Consider the following 18182-nt stretch of genomic DNA (forward strand, 5'->3'; position numbering starts at 1 on the left):
GAGTGATTGATAAGTTCATGGCCTAAGGTCAAAGGAGTCAATTTTAGAAAATCGAGCACATTTATTTTTCAACATAGTCCCCTCCTACATTTACACACTTAGTCCAGCGGCCGTGGAGCATACGGATCTTGGACCTCCAGAAAGTGTCCACAGCAGGGTTGAGTGATAAGTTCATGGCCTAAGGTAGAAAGAGATGAATTATACATCTCTTGTTACATGCACATGCAGTTCCACTCTTTAAGTGATTATGCAGAAAGTTTGAAGTTAATAACTCATCGGGGTGATTGATAAGTTCATGGCCTAAGGTAGAAGGAGATGAGTTATTAGCTTCAAACTTCCTGCATAATCACTCAAAGAGCTGAGCTGCATCTGCATGTAACCAGAGCCGTATAACTTAGCGCCTTCTACCTTAGGCCATGAACTTATCAATCACCCCTGCTGTGGACACTCTCTGGAGGTCCAAGACCAATATGCTCTATGACCGCTGGACTAAGTGTGTAAATGTAGGAGGGGACGATGTTAAAAAATAAATGTGCTAGATTTTCTAAAATTGACTCCTACCTTAGGCCACAAACTTAAAAATCACCCCTCGTATAGTCAACTCAAACCGACGGAGGCACCTCACCCTTACTTTGATAATAACTGTACTTCAAACTTTGAACCCACTTCCCCCACCCCCATCAGTACATCTCACCAACACTTCTCCCTCCAATCAGGGCAGGTGACAAAATAAGTAGACAGAGAATATTCCAACTGATTTGGGTTAATTTTTCCAAAAGATGCTAAACACCTGGCAATGGATTTCATGACAATGGAAGGGGATTTCTTCGGTACAGATTTCATAACATCAGAGAAAATAACAGCAGGGAAGGCAGTTTTCAGCTCAAGGAAGAATGATTAGACTAATTCCTGTTCCAAGCTCTCAATCTGTAGCCTCATGGGTTATGGCTTTTCAAGTGTTCATCAGCGCACTTACTAAATGTGGTGAGGGTTTCTGCTGCCAACAGCATTTCAGATATGGAGTTCCAGATTCCCTTCATTTTATTTGTGAGTATTTCTTCCTCATGCCCCTGCTAATCTAATGCTTTTAAATTTTATAGACAATCTCACTTATATGACCCTTCTTTCTCCTGTTCCTCTGAGTTTGAGATTGACCGTTCCCGTTTGGCAAAGCTGAATAACAAGGGTCTTGCATACAAATTAGGAGCAAAGCAGCAGCAGCCCCTCAAGCCTTCTTTGCTATTTAGTAAGAACACGGTGAATCGGATTGTAATCTTAACACCATATTCCCATCAACCCATGCTAACCTTCCACCTCCAGCTCATTATTTTTTTTTGCACAAGGCACACTTTTACTATAATGTCCCTCCAGCTGTAACGTTCCATTAGGTAAGTAGTTAGATAAGAAGGGAAGTGACATTATTGAAAGCTGAGAGTCCATCAACGTGTTGTATTAATCCTTTAAACTGGAAGAGCTAACAGGAGAGTCAGCTGTTAATCTGAGATTGTGGTGTCTTCCCAACTGACTCACTTCTTCATCCGCAGCTGGAACCTGCTCTTCCACTGTATGTATACAAAGATAAAATATACAAGCTACAACAGCATTTCGAAGAATTGAAATTACCAATCTGCTTCTGATGTACAACAACACAATTACACAATAAAAAATAAATCTGCATAGCCTCTGGGAGTTATTCACAAAAGTGTTAAAATTGGGGCTTGTGTCGCATGACAGTTTTGGCGAGAACTTCCGTGCTGTTCTGCTTATGAGTTCCTTTCAGACTCCCTTTACTAGAAATGTCGTGACCTTTGGGTGTTTTGCCAGGGAACTGTTCTTTATGAATTCCAGGTTGGGTTCTAGACTTCCGGAGTCCTTCAGATAAGTTGGATCCTTCTCTGATTGAAGGTGAAGCAACTGATTGACTTCTGCAGGCTGGAGAGTAAAGACATCTGTAAACAAAGCAATATAGAAAGAAATGGAAGTGAAAATGTAGCTGTGTGTTCAAAGTTTCACATTTAGTAACCCATTCCATCAAAATCCTTAGGAACTGCGTTTATTGAATTATGTCTTGAAGAAACATATATTTGTGTGGTACAGATATTTGTGAGACACGAGTTCTTACTTGTGCACAATTCCTCTGGTGCTCTGGTTTCCTCTCACAGTTCAAAGACATACCGGTTAGTAGGGTAATTAATTGGAAATGTTCCTGTGACTAGGCTAAAGTTAAATAGGTGGGTTGCTGGGTAATGCCGCTTGTTGGGCCGGAAGGGCTGTTCCACACTGTATCAATAAATGAAATAAAAGAGGGAAACAGAACACAGGATGGAGTGTTAAAGTCACAGAGAAAGAGTAGTGCAACTAAAGAAATAAAATGCAAGGAACAGGACAAAGTAGATTGGGAGATCAGTGTTAAAACAGTTCGCCTTTAGCGTATGAGAGCATATCACAGACATCCTTAAGTCAATTTTGTCTATGTGTTGGAAAATATTCAAAATCACTCAATGCAATAACCTCACCTCAGATGAATAGTGTTGATGAGAGCCAGTTAACATGAACAGTTGTTGATTGCCTCCTCTTGTCTAGTTATAATGGTACAGAAACAGGATGTCCTTCTCTTGTGGCTGATTTTGATGGGGTTGAAGTATCAGTGTGTTACACTGTTTAATAGAATACCATTGCAGAAGTATCAATGGAAATGATTCCTTGTCAATTTCTTAAGTAGCTTCTCACAGTGGAAGTGGCAGCCCGAGTTCTTGACAGACAATGGTTTATGTTTACTGTGGAGAAATTACTGAGGAGAGATTTATTCAAGATTGTTTGAATTTAATAATATTTATGGGAGCTCGTCCATGTGTACAGGTGATTTGAATCTGGGGAGGGCCTTTAAATTTCACTCCCTCTCCCTCATCACCTGATTTCCAATAATCATTTTTATTTCAGATTTCCAGCAATTGCTGTATTCTGAATTTCACAGTCCTAGCATATTCTTTTTCCCCCTCTTTCTAGCTGCCCTTCCTTATCTTCCCCAAATAAGTGACCAACAAATTCAATGATGATGAATCACTTAATTAACAACATGAAAAGTGCGCTAATTACCATTTAATTCTCTGTTAAAAAATTGTGGATCAGCAGTACTTATATTCTGTGGATCACTAGACCTTAATTGAGTTATTTAATTTTATTTGAGTGTGTATTTTTATTGTTTTTAAATTTTGGATATTAGTAGATGCCTTCAATTTTAAATGGTATGGTTAATATTTTAATAGTTTTATGATGATTTTGAATATCAAGGGGCATCCATGATCTTTATGAGAAGTTTGACATTGCTTAACAAAATAATTATTTCTACCTGTTCTGTGGGTGACACTTGCATTTTGCCCTATCGCCGAATAAACCCCGTGATGAGAGGGCCTTGCTGTTGAGTTTTCAGAACACATGGGTCAAGAGCAAACTTGTCATGGATCTATGTGGCTATAGAGGTGTACAGCATGAAATTGAGCCCTTGGTCCATCGTACCCATGCTAAAATGCATTAGGTCCAAAAGCTTCCATGCTTTAACTTCCATGATGGCATTGATTGTGTGGATAGTCAGAGGCTTTTTCCCAGGGCTGAAATGGCTGCCACAAGAGGGCACAAGTTTAAGGTGCTTGGAAGTAGGTACAGAGGAGATGTCAGGGGTACGTTTTTTACTCAGAGAGTGGTGAGTGCTTGGAATGGGCTGCCGGCAACAGTGGTGGAGGCAGATATGATAGGGTCTTTTTTAAGAGACTTTTGAATAGGTACATGGAGCTTAGAAAAGTAGAGGGCTCTGGGTAACCCTAGTAATTTCTAAGGTAGGGACATGTTGGGCACAACTTTGTGGGCCAAAGGGCCTGTATTGTGCTGTAGGTTTTCTATGTTTTAACTATTTAAGTGCTCACCTTAAGCATAGTGATTGTTTCTGATTCCACCAATCTCCTTGGCAGTGAGTTCCAAATATCATCCACTCTCTGTATGAAAAAACTTTCTCCTCAAACCCTCTGAAATTTCTGTCTCTTTCCTCAAACTTGGTTCTGTTTTTTTTCTCCTCCAATATACCTACCAACCTTCTGACACCACACCTTTCGTTAACAAAGATGCAGAAATATCCATCAGGTCTCCAGCACGCTCTTCCTCTGTTCCCTTGGCAACACGAGACAGATGTCACCCAGCTCTGGAGACTTGTCAACACTCGTGCATCCCATGATATCTAACATTCTAACATTCTTAGAACATGATATCTTCTTAATAAAGACATTAACAACATACTACAGATTTCCCGCCACTGTTTATCACGAGTTTGTACGTACTCCCCACGACCATGTGGGTTTCCTCTGGGTGCTCCAGTTTCCACCCACATTCCCAAGATGTACCAGTTGGTAAATTAATTGGCCATTGTAAACTGTCACTTTATTAGGCTAGGGTTAAATCTGGGGTTGCCGGGCAGCGCGGTTCAAAGGGCTGGAAGGGCCTAATTCTGCGCAGTATCTCAATAAATAAATAAATTATCATATACTTCTTACTGAACTCATTATCATTCATATCCTTCTCCTTGGTGAATACAGGTAAGTATTCTCTTGGGTCCTCATCCAAATCACCTGGCTGCATCCACAAGATACTCCATTGGTTCCTGAGGGGACTCACTCTTTCCCCAGATACCATTTTGCTCCAAATATATGTAGAATATCTTAGAATTCTCCGTATTGTTACTAGCCAAGGATATTTCATAGCCCCCTTTTGCCCTCCTAATTTATTTTTTCTCTTCACCATTCTCTATACAACTCAAGAGACTCACTTGATTTTATTTGCTTCGTAGGTAGGTAACAGAAAGCTGGACTCTTGACCTCACAATCCAACTCGTTATGTTCTTGCACTGTATTGTCTAGCTGCAGTGCACGTTTTCTGTTGCTGCATGCTATTCTTCATTTTATTATTTTACCATGTACTGGCACAGTGCACTGTGTAATGATTTGATTGTTATGAACAGCATGCAAGACAGGATTTTCATTGTAGCTCAGTACATGTGACAATAATAAACCATTGCCATCTTTTTTTATACCTGCCACACAATTTTTTCTTCCTGATCAAAGGAAAAATTCAATACCCTTAAATCCCCAATTCAAGACCTTAATACAAGGAATAACCTTAGAACTTTACATAAACACCTTGAAACTTGCAGAATTATGGCCATCATTCCCACAACATTCCCCCACTGAAACATTCACAACTGCCCAGTTTCATTTCATAGGATAAGTTAGACTGCTGCTCTATCACTAGTAGGACTATTGGCATGTGATGCATCTAATAAACTTTCTCGGACACACCTAACTAATTCTGTCTCTCTTAATCCCAGTCAGGAAAACTTAAATCCCCCACTCCTATAACCCTACTGCTTTTACAATTTTCTGAGATTTACTTACGTGTCTGTTTCTCTAATTCCCTCTGAGTATTGATAAGCTTGCAGTTTCACCCAGCAAAGCAATCACTCCTCTCTTTTTCCTAAGATAATGCCGTATAATGCCGAGATGATCCCTCCAGGAGATTTTCTCTAAGTACTATCACGGTGTTCTCCAAGATCAGTCATACAACTCCCTCTGCTCTTTTATTTACCATTCATAGCATCTGAAACATCTAAATCCCAGACCATTAAGTTCCCAGTCCTTTTGTGCGTGCAATAATATCATAATTCCAAGCGTTGATCCATGTCACCAAACACACTCCCAAATTTATTAGGTGTGCCATGTGCATTCAAATTGGCTGCGTCACCATCTGGATTGTGGGAGCTACTGCACAGGATCAAAATAGGTTGCAGAGAATTGTAAACCTAGCTCCATTGTGGGCACTATCCTCCGTAGTATCCAGGACATCTTCAAGGAGTGGTGATCAGAAAAGCAGCATGCATCGTCATGGACCCCTATCATGCCTTGCTCCTATTGTTACCATCAGGAAGAAGGTACAGAAGCCTGAAGGCAAACACTCAATGATTCGGGAACAGCTTCTTCTCCCTCTGTCATCCTATTTCCGAATGGACATTGAACCCATGAACACTACCTCACTTCTTTCAAGTTTTTTTTGATTTTTGCACTATTTATTTAACTATTTTATATATACAGTGCTTATTGTAATTCAGGTTTTTTTTTCTCTTTTACTCTATTGCATTGTACTGCTGCTGCAAAGACAACAAATTTCATGGCATACGTCGGTGATATTAAGCCTGATTCTGATCTCAATTCATCTGACTGACCCGCAAGGCAGCTGCACTCAAGTAAATACAGCTGAAATTGCTAGTCCTTTCATGCTCCGTAACCTGCCCCAGTCTGCTCCGCCCATTCGACTGATTTATCCTCGACATTTTTCTCCCCACCTACTGCACTACAACTACATTTCTCACTCCCTGCCAAATTAGCCACCAGATACCTACTCCTCCTCCTTCTGGGTGGGTGGGTGGTTTATTGACCTTGCTAAATTACCCCCAGTGAAAAGATGAGCAGTAGAATTTGAGAGGGGTGGGTTTGGTGGCTGATTGAGATGTAGGAAAAACAGATAAAATGGAAAAGTAGTGCAGGAATGGGATTATTCTTTGAGCTGGTATAGATTTGATGGGATAAAATTCCATCTGGGTGTAACAGAAAATCTTATATCAAATTAACTACAAGAATACTATCGCAGTTAAGGTAGGTTTTAAGACATTTTAAAGAGGAGAAGGGAGCAAGCAACCAAGCCACAGCTATAGTGATTATAATCATGGACATTCATGACAAGAATTCAAAGAGCACAGTTAGGACTGACAGAGCTAACAGTGGGAGGAAGTGATAAAGCCATAAAGGGTTTTGAAAGAATAGTACTTGGAGCTAAAATAGAGAATTGAGACACAACCGAGTTCTGAATATTCTTAGATATACTGAAAGGAGAAAGTCAGCTTGGAGAAAAAAAGTAAATGTAGATCTGGGACTGCAAAATAAAAATGCTGGAGTTGCTCATTGAATCGAACTGCAGCTGTGAATGGCGAAACAAATTCTGGGAAAAGTGACCAACTGTTTCTCCCAACAGGCATTACCGGACTTGCTAGATATCTCTAGCATTCCCTGTTTTAGATGGAATGATAAAGTCTGGGGAGATATTACAGAGGCGGAAATAAGTTTTTCTGGAGATAACTCAGTGCTTTTTAAGTTGCCTTTTTTTTGTTACATTCGAGAGCTACTGTGTTGTCACTTTTTGGGAATATTCTAACTGCCAAGTGTGGTAAATGGAATGTACCTGCTTGTATTTATATACTCGTCCTTGGCTGTCCTCTTTGTTACGGGCTTGCTCTCACACTTCCCCTCGCTAGTGATGGCTCTGACGGTGCAGATGTATTCTGTGTTCGCCGTCAGGCGCCTGGCAGTGAAGCAGCGGTCAGCACCCAGATACACCACCTTCCCGTTCATGCTGAGTTCAAAATTGAACAGGCGTCCCAGTGGCACCTCTGGCACTTCCCAGGTGATGAACATCTCATTGCGCCCCAGGACACTGAGGGTCAGTTTCCCAGGTGCATGGTCACCAGGATCGGCGGTGCTTGCGCAAAGAGAGGACCTCTCGCCTTTTCTCTTGCTGGTGCAGGCGCACACGTAGAACTCGTAGGTTTTGGAGGGTGTGAGTCCACTCACTATACAGCTCTGCTCTGACGTTGTTTCAATCGCCATGTCACCTCTGTACAGCACGTAGCACTTGATAACACCATTGGGCTCTGCTGGGGGAGACCATGCCAACTTCAACTGTGTTGGAGTGCAGCCAATCACTCGAAAGTCCAGTGGGCGACTTGGTATAGCTTCCTCCACCGTTGTCATAGTGACGTCACTGTACAGTCCATCATCGACTTCAGTTGAAACATGCAGCTTAAAAGCATATTCTTTACTCATTTTTACATCTGTTAGGATGAAACTGCAATCTGAGCCTTTATAAAGTAGCCTCTCTCCATCGAGCAAGCTGAAATCACAGCAGAACAAATCAAAATCAATACAATTTACAACAATAAAATAATGTTCAACTTCTAACATTAAATCAGAATGTAAGATTGTATTCTAGAGGAATTATCTTCACCAGTTTGTATGCTCCCAATAACATCCACCTAGTCAGATTATCCTCAAGGTCTATTTCTGGTGATGAGTTAGTTGTCTTCTGCTGAGGTAGTCACCAGCAGGGGTACTGCAGGTAGCCTCAGCTTCACTGGGTCAGATGAATTAAAAAGAGATACCATATGTTAATTTCCTGCCTCCTGTGCTCCATCTGTTAATTTTCATATCTCTGTATTGATGCTGTTGACTTCTTTAATGGAGGATCTGCTTTCTGGAATACAAACACCACCACACAGAAATGGACACAATTCACTAGAAACAAATTAAAAGGTGCCACTGACCTAGTCCACTAAATGCCAACATTAACTTGCTTGTTCACACATCAACTAGGATCTTATTAGGTTTAAGAGATTTTTTTTCATTCAATATTTGTGACACACACTGTACTGCCATTGAAGGACCAAGTCGCAAACCTTGCCAAGAGCTAGACCTCTGTAAGTGACTTGATGGAGAGTCACTACAACATGCAAGAAGGGTTAGGGCAGTACACATTAATAATCCAGCTCCAGATTTGCAATGATGTGGTAGAAGCCGGACAAATGCTATGGCTCTCCAGAAGCAAACGAAGAATCTCTCCTCAGCAGGCTTGATAATTTTCCAAAGCTCTCTCATGAAGAACCACAGAAGCTACAGGAGCTTGCAGATCCATTGTAGGGATTACAAGCCACAAAATCAAGGGTGACCTACTCGGAATGAGTTTCTTGGACACAGCAAAAGGAATAAGCCCTATTTTAGAGAAACTAACATAAAAGTTCAATGGATAACTGAAATGTTCAAGTATAAAGTGAAGCATCATGCCCCCCCCCCCATCTGTCATTTTCATTCTTTGTGGAATTTGTCTGCTGCACACAGAAATGCAAAAGGACCCTTGTTTTGTGCTCTCAACCATCAGCAGCATGTCATTCAAAGAGAACTATCCAACAAAAGCATGGTCAGCAAAACTGAAGTAAAAAACTTCATTCTGAAACCCAATCGACAAAGCCCTGTCCAAAAGAAACCTCACCCCTTAAAGAAATGCAGTGGGTTCAGAGCAAAAATTGCTTGCAGACCGGAGACACTTTCTAAGGAAGCACTCAATATGCTTCAGATGTTGTGCTTCAACAGCATACCAGGCAAAGGACCTTAAAGTTAGCATGCACTGCATTGAGTGTAACAGTGATCAGCACTTATCAGTACTTCATTCAGGGCCAGCACGTTTGGCTGTTACTGGTTCCAGTACATCTGCAGCAGAGCACAATGGCGAGTCAGCTGAGAATCAATCATGTGTAGCTGTTTCCTCATCCACAGAGACATGTGGGAAAGGTTTCTAAGAATAATCCTACTCTAAAATCAGTCAACATATACCCAAAAGGATATCCTGAGCAAAAAATAAAGGCATATATAATATTAGATGATCAGAGCAATGTGCCAATAGCAAAATCAACATTCTTTGACATTTTCAGTATTCAAAGTTCTGTTCCCCTATATACTCTAAAGATATGTTCTGGAACATCAGAAGTTGATGGAAGGACAGCCAGTGGATTTGTCATAGAGTCAATAGGAGGGGAATCTGCTTACCCTTGCCCACCCCCATTGAATGTGACCATATTCCCAACAACAGGGATAAAATCCCAACTCTTGAAGCTGGATACGGTCATTTATAACATAAGGACATAGCTGACAAGATGCCTCCCCTCCCCAACGTGAGTCTTCTGTTGAGATTCTCCTGTTGCTTAGCAGAGACACCACCTATACACAAAGGTACATGAACAGTGCAATAGTCAACACAATGCACCTTATGCCCTATGATTGGACCTGTGATAGGTCATAGTGGGTGATCAGCCCGCTGTCAACACATTTAAGACCAATGTCTTGGAGAACTGCGCCCAAGTCATGTCAGACCCTGTGAGTGTAGAATCTATATGAAAGAGAAGATTGCAGGAAAACAAACCAAGCACCCTGATATACTTACCTCTGCTCAACCAGACAGAGGCAAGCTGGTCTTCTGTCACACAGAAGATGATTATAAGCTGGCACCTACCATCGAAGATGAGGTTTTCCTTTGAGTCATGAATGTAGAGTTCAGCAAAGATGAGTCAAACGGTTTGGTAGCCCCCTTTCCTTTCCAGCCTCCACAACAATTCCTAGCAAGCATCAGAGAGCCTAGTCAACTCAAGTCCTTCACTTGCACATTGAGAAAGAAACCAGAAATGCAAGATCATTATGCAGAGTTCACGGAGCGACTCTTTAGGAACAATCAAACTGAGCTAGCTCCTCCACCAGATCCCAACAAAGAAAGTTGCTGATTTCACAACTTCGGAGTTTACCACCCCCAGAAATCTGCACAAATAGGAATTATCTATGATTCAAGTGCACAGTTCATAGGAGTATCACTGAACAATGTGCTCTTGAGGGGTCCAGATGTCAATAAAAGTGTGCCTGGGGTCTTCATGCACTTTAGAACTGAGTATGTTGTAGTGATGGCAGAGATCGAACAAATGTTCCACAGCTTCCTTCTGAGAGAGGATCATCACAATTACCTCAGTTTCCTGTGGTTTCATGACCATCACTGGACAATGTGTTTCTGAAGCATCACATGAGAAATCATGTATTTGGTAACTGGCCCTCACCAGCTGTGTCTATCAAAGGCCTTGAGAGGACACCTATCGATGAAGAGAAGGAATTCAGGACTGAAGAATGGAGGAACATAGAGAGATATTCCAATGTTGCTGGGAGTCTTAAATCATTGTCTGATGTAGAAGAAGCAGTTAACATGCTGAAGGCAGCACAAGGCATGTTGGTGTATTCTAATCTCAGACTGCATAAGATTGCATCCAACAGTACTGAGGTCATGCAATACATCCCACCTTAAGAAATGGCCAAATATCTACAGATTCTTGATCTTGGACAGGACCTCCCTCCTGTGCAGTGTATTCTGGGCCTTGGATGGGACATTGTTACAAACATACTTACTTTCCAGGTCAGTGATACTGAAAGACCCCTTACACGTCGTAGTGTGCTATCAACAGCCTATTTGACCCTCATGGATTTGCTGCTCTAGTCAGTATCCAGAGACACTTCAGGTTAAGAGGGTTGACCTCGGACACTGGTGGATGGGTGTCCAGCTGGCTGAAGAGAGACAGAAGCAGTGGCAGCAATGGTTCTGCCTTCAGCATCATAGAGGAGAAGATGGCGGCACCACGCAGCTTGCGCGGCCACTCTGGTGAATGATGTCTGTTATCTGTCAAGTAGGGTGCCGTGCACAATCCTGATTTGATGGAGACAGACGTGAGAGAACGGAGGAACATCTGGAGAAACCAGATGCCGCTGTCACTGTGTGATCCAGAATCTCCGGAGGGGAAGGCCCCGAATTCTCGGCTTTGCTTGTTGCTCGGCGGCCGGGGCAGGGTCGAAGCGCTCGGCAGAGATGGTGCTCGGTGCTCGGTGCCGGAGGGCTGGTCGGAGGCTCGAAGTTTTCAGACGGACTCAGAGTCGGCTGTGGTCAGGTGCTTCCAATGCATCAACAGTTGTTGCTGCCTGGAGGTTTATGGCAGGGAGGGTTTCTCTCTTCTGCCACCTGCTATCGGGGACTATCGGGAATCGATCGGAACTTTGAGACTTTTTTCACCGTGCCCATGGTCTGCTCTTTATCAAATTATGGTATTGCTTTGCACTGCTGTAACTATATGTTATAATTATGTGGTCTTGTCAGTGTTAGTCTTTGGTTTGTCCTGATTTTTTTGTGATATCACTCTGGAGGAACATTGTATCATTTCTTAATGCATGCATGCATTTCTAAATGACAATAAATGAGGACTGAGTGTCCTCGTAATCTGATCTAAAATTTCAAGAGCCGAGAATACATAACAGTGTTCCACCATCCACAGCCCAAAACAAAGAAGGCTGCATTACTGTGTGATGCACCAACTAAAGCTATTGCTGCTGTTGCATGAAGGTCACAGATGCTGCCGGATATAGTGAAGCTGGCTTGCTCCCAAACCTGATCTCACCACACCAAGGCATGAACTTGGTGCTGCTGTTCTAGTAGTTGAGATTATAATCAAAATGCTAGGCACAAAGCTAAACAATATCAAGTACTTTACCAACAGCTCAGTTGTATATTTAATGGAACAAGGAGATTCTATATTTATGTACTTCATAGGAGCCAACATATCAGGTGGCCAACTCAGAACAGCTAATGGAATTATGTTTCTACCGATCTCAACCTGGCTGATCACAAGAGCACTCCAAGGTAATCAGCTCACCCTCTCCTCATGGTTAACTGGCCCAGCTTTTCTTGCTGATCTTCAACAGTAACATAGCCAGCAGGTAACTTTTCAGCTCAGTCGACCCTGAAGCGGATGTAGAAATATGTCTCTAAGTGTCGACCAACATTAGCCGGCTGGTGGCGTAGTGGCATCAGCGCCGGACTTCAGAGTGAAGGAGCCCGAGTTCGAATCCAGCCGGCTCCCTTGCACGCTTTCCATCCATGCTGGGTTGAGCGTCGAGCTAGCAACTCAGCCTCGTAAAAATAAGAAAGCCTGCTAAAAAAAAAAAATGCCGTCATGATGGCGTCCCGATGACTCCACTTGGAATTAAGGGCTTTCTTCTTCTTTCTTCTTCTGTCGACCCACATCACTTATTTATCACTGCTCCAACTTGGTAGTGGATACTTTGAGTGATTTTAAAGCTGGGAGTCACTTACCAGAGCAATTACTCAGCTTTTAGATATTGCCATTCCTTTACAGGAGTAACCAAAGACAGACTTTACAGTGGCTGGCACATTTGTAAGCAATCGTTCTTCTTGTTCAAAACAGGCTTATGCAGAGGTTGTACAGTGCATCACACAGAGGAATCGCTCCCAAAACTAAATTCCTTCAGTAAACTTTCTCCCTTTCTTGATTCTGAGGAACTACTGCATGTCGAACATATTGAGAGGGCACTACTCACTTCCGAGGTAATTCATTGGTTCACCAATTGAGTAGAAAAGACAAGACGGCTCGTGGCAGTTTGGTGCTTTCAGCAGTGGTAAATCAGAGATTGGAAGCCCAAGAAGACGTACCTCACTCAGTTTCATCAAGTAAGTCGAAAAGGGAGCAACTCACAGTAGTTTGTCGCTTTGAGCAGCAGCCAATCAGCATTCAGGATTGATAGACATGAGGAGCGGCCATTGTTGGAGTAGACAGAGTTAGAGTGGGGATTTTGAGGCTTTAGCTCTTCAAGGCTTCAGTGAGAAGAGGCTTGAGTGACAGAAGGCAAAAAAGGTAATTTATTTTCTCCCCTACTGTTTATTGCTTTTCCTTCTTTATATCTGCTCAGTTAGAACAGTAGAGATACCAAGCAGGATAGTGGAATGATCCTCTTGCAGAATATAGGAAGGCAAAGAGACTACACCTGCAGCAAGTGCATCAGGCTGCAACTTCTAGCACTGTGTGAAGGAGTTGGTTGGAACTAGAAGAAATCCGAATCATTTGGGAGGCTGACAGGGTGATAGATAGGACGTACAGAGAAGTAGTTACACCCAAGGTGCAGGACACAGGAAACTGGGTCACAGTCAGGAAGGGGAAAGGGGTTTAACAGGCAGTGCAGAGTACCCACGTCACCAGACATGTCTACAACATGTATACCACTTTAAATGCTGTTGAGAGGGATGACCTACCATAGGGAAGTCACAGCAGTCAGATCTCAAAAGGGATGGGGAGAGAAGAGGTGAGCTTTGGTGATAGGGGATTCATTAGTTAGGGGAATAAAAAGGACGTTTTGTGGATGAGAACAAGATTCCTGAATGGTTTGTTACCCCTTCGGTGTCAGAGTCCGGGATATCTTGGATTGAGTCCTTGGCATTCTTAAGTGGGAGGATGAACAGCCAGATGTTGTGGTCCATGTAGGCACCAATAATATGGGTAGGATGAGCGATGAGGTTCTGCAAAGTGAGTTCAGAGAGTTAGGTGCTAAGTTAAAGAGCAGGGCGTCCAGGCTTGCTATCCATGCCACATGCTAGTGAGGGCAGAGCTAGGCAGATTATATAATTTAACATGTGATGAAGGAGTTGGTGTAGGAGGGCAGGCATCAGATTTTTGGATCATTGGGCTCTCTTCCAGGGAAGGTGGGACCTGTACAGAAAAGTCAGTTTGCATCTGACCAGGAAGGGGTCTAATATCCTAGTAGGGGTGTTTACTAGTGCTGCACCCGGGGGGTGGGGGTAGAGGGAAGAGGTTTAAACTTGAGTTGCAGGAGGATGGGAACCAGAGTGCAAAACAGATAGTGGAGAGGTTGTGGAAACTGATGTTGTTAAGACCTCAGACAAACTCAGGAATCAAAAGGTAGAGTATGGAGCAACTAGTGTCCTGAGCTGTGTGTATTTCAATGCAAGAGGCACAGTATCGTAGGAAAGGCAGATGAGCTCAGGGCAGGGATGAACACCTGGAATTATGATATTTGTAACCATAAGTGAGACTTAGTTGCAGGAGGGGCAGGACTGGGAGTTCAATATTCTGGGCTTCTGATGTTTTAGACACGACAGAGTAGGAGGGATTAAAAGAGAAAGGGTGGTGTTACTAGTCAGGGATTAGTTTTGATTCAATTTGAAGCACATGGTTGAACGACACATATTTCCATCCACTCTTTATTTGTCCGTGAAACAGTAATATCTGTGAGTCTTAAATTTTTGGCAATACTGGTAAACATGTAGATTTTGAAGGAGATTCAGGTTTAGTGCCCCCTTATCCAAAATGCTTAAGGCCAGAGGTGTTTCAGATTTTGTACTATATAATGAGATAGCTATAATGAGATAGCTATAATGATTAGCCATCATTTCCAACTCTGAATTTATGGGCTACCAGTAAGCAGTCTTTGTCTTAAACTTGTTCATTATACATTTGTACTTAACAGCAAAAATTATTACATACCAACAATATAATGAAAATCTAATGTGTGCAGGGTAACAAAAGCAGAACAGCAGCATTGCAAGAATACCTGAATCAGCTGTTGAACAACAACAAACCATGTCAGGCTTTCAGTCTCATCTGTTCAAGTTTCCTGCATTGATTAATGCAGCTATGGAACTCTGCAGATCTGCCTAAAAATGCACTGATGCCATGTTTGAATTAAAAGTTTACAGTACACTGTATTTGCTTTTTAATATTTTTTAGGTTTTATGTGAAGCATAAAAACAATCAGCACTATAGATCTGTTCTGGTGTTAGATTTTCATCAGCGATGATCTTCGCAAACTCATCAATGAACTTCTTTGCAGCTTAATGATCAGCAGACACTTTTAAATTTTTTAAATCTTCGTGTCTGCTGATCACGAAGCTGCGGAGAAATCTGGTAAGAGTCTTATTTTTAAAGAACTACACAAGGCAAATAGTTTGATAACAAGCTAACATGTCTGAAATAACACTGCATTTTTAGGCAGATCTGCAGAGTTCTGTAGCTGCATTAATAAATGCAGGAAACTTGAATAGATGAGCTGTCTCAATCTGTATGCTTAATACCAATTGTCAGGTGTTCCCAGGAAGGAAGATAGTTGCAACTAAGAATCCCCATTAATAATAGAAAACATCTTAGCATTTGGAGCAGATAATTGTGAAAACACGCCTTACTGGAATTACTCTCCATAGTTACAATATTTATAAAGATGGTGAAAAGACAGATTTTGCAACAGTTAATTCATGAGGCCTTCGGGAAGGGCTTCTTAAACAAGCTTAGCCATCTCCATAACAACGAGTCCATTGCTGCCAAAAATCTTCCAGCAAGCTCCCTGAGGCAGCATGCTACAGAACCTCCCTCCCTTGCCACTTTTTTTTTTTTTAGCTTTATTAGGGTCCCCTGACCACCTACTGCTCTTCAAAGTTATGCTGCCTATCCTATATATAAGAGTGGATCATCACTAGTTTTGCATTGCCTTTAAAGCACTTTTGAGAGGTTCTAAAATCACAATAGGGATTAATCTAAAGTCCTCTTGGCTCCTTTTTATCTAAAGGTAATATACCAATAGAAGTTCATAGTTCTTTTTTGCTATAGTTATCATGTATTGCATTGTACTGTTTCAGCAAAGTTAACACATTTCATGACATACGCCAGTGATATTAAACCTGATCCTGATTCTGTTGGACTAAATTTGACTGATTTCAAGATTCTAGACAAGGATTGTGTGGTAGCTTACTTCTTTTAAGGACAATTATAAGAGTTGTACTGAGCACTGAGTTGCCAAGCCAACTAGTGGTCAGAATTAAAATCAATTCATTAGGTACAATTTAAAATATTTAACTCACACACAAAAGAGCAAAAAAAAATTCTTTTCCCCTTCACCCAAAGGAATGTAGGGCTTTACAGTTCTATACTGACTCACTTATTAAACATAAGTTAAGCCGTGTAATAATACTTCAGCTTCAGCAGCTTGGATTATGAGAACTAGTTTAGAGTCATAGGTTCATATTGTGCAGAAATAGGCCCTTTGGCCCACCAAGTCTACACCAACCACCCATTTACAGTATTCCCTACTTTATTCTCCCCATATTCCCATCTCCTGGGATTTGACCACTCACCTACACACCAAGGGCAATTTACTGTGGCCAGTTAACTTACCAACATGTATACCTTTGGGATTCTTTTTTTTTTGATTGAATTACAAAACAAACAATAAATGGGTCATTTATCTCCCATGTTCCACAATGTTTGGATTGTTCCGGAACTAATGCTGGAGGTACGGTTAATGATTATCATATATTAGTCAACCACCATGTGTGTTCTTACCTGTACATCACCTCCAGTCCGCTATCAAGGACAAGCTTATTCCAACTGATTTGGATTGAATTGACACTCAGAATATCTACGTGAGGAGGTGAAGGCTTGGGGATAGGCTGCAGCTTTCTCAAGGTGAAGTCCACTTCCTCCAGCAGATCCTTGCCAGCAGTGGGAGAGCAGGCCATGGTCTGTTCAATTTGGGCAGAATTAAAAGCAGGACTCAGAACCCTGGGCAGATTACTTCGCTCCTTGATGTACGGTTCATTTGAAGTAAACCAAACATTAATGGTATTTCTGGTTGGATTATTCCTAACTACATACAGTACACCCCTTTGATTCATGTCCTGCTTAAGCTCCGCATAATTGCACACCTGTTTTAGCTTACTCCCTAACCACACAGAGGCATGCTGAAAAGTTACTGAGTTTGTGTAAAGGAAACCCTCTGATTCTACCCTTGTCTGCCTTCATTGATTTAACATTTTATCTGAAAAGCATAATCTCAGCTCCACAGTGGCGCTGCCAATATATCACCTCCCACTACAAGCCTCCCCTCCCAACCATGTGGTTAGATTTCACAATACTTCTACAGGCTTCCTCCAACACCCAGCTACAGTCTGTTACAGAGTCACCACACATTCCAACTACCCCACAGTCCACTCTGTCACTGGTATTAGTGTTGGTTCAACATTGTCACATATACCAAGATACAGTGAAAAGCTTGTCTTGCATTGTATTCATGCAGATCAAATTATTACACAGTGCACTGAGGTAGAACAAGATTAAACAAGGCAGAATAAAGTGGAGACGATATTGATAAAATCCAATGCAGATACACAAGAAATTGCAAGATCATAACAAGATAGACTGTGAGGTCAAGAGTCCATCTTATCATCCACACACTAACAGGGACCACAGTCCATAAGCCTCTCTCAAGCCATGCACTGTTCCAAACTCCATCCACATAACCAAAACAATCATTGGCCACTCCATTGTGTCAACAGTCCATTCAACTCACAACAGTAACTCAGTCTAACACATACTTAGAGACTACAAGCACAACCACTCCCCATTCCCAAACATCAAGGGCATCCTAACACATGCTAATATCAACTCTAACACATAACCACAGCTCACAGCTGATAATCTGCTTCAACACCCTGCACAGCCAACTCGAACAAATCCTATAGCCACTTCCAACAACCCCTCCCCTACAGTCTGCACTAATATATCCTATTCCTCTTTCCCAAATCCCATACCCTACTCCCAGCATATCCCAAAGACACAGTGATGCAATAGTGCTGTGGCCTCATAGCTTCAAGGACCT

The 18182-nt window shown here is 42.0% G+C and overlaps 1 protein-coding gene across 5 annotated transcripts in view; it reads right to left on the reverse strand.

The window, feature by feature from the left end:
- Positions 1-534: 534 nt before the first annotated feature.
- The window catches only part of LOC140186355 (uncharacterized), a 95519-nt gene continuing 77871 nt past the window's right edge, over positions 535-18182 (reverse strand). For 3 of the 5 annotated variants that reach the window (XM_072240521.1, XM_072240518.1, XM_072240517.1), the window contains 3 exons: positions 16868-17046; positions 7276-7983; positions 535-1949 (listed from right to left, as the gene is read on the reverse strand). In XM_072240521.1, the coding sequence (XP_072096622.1) occupies positions 1706-1949; positions 7276-7983; positions 16868-17046 (1131 nt within the window). In that variant the 3' untranslated portion in view covers positions 535-1705. The other 2 variants (XM_072240520.1, XM_072240519.1) reach the window with 2 other exon arrangements.

Source organism: Mobula birostris, chromosome 22 (genome assembly GCF_030028105.1).
Source record: "Mobula birostris isolate sMobBir1 chromosome 22, sMobBir1.hap1, whole genome shotgun sequence".
NCBI lineage: Eukaryota > Metazoa > Chordata > Chondrichthyes > Myliobatiformes > Myliobatidae > Mobula > Mobula birostris.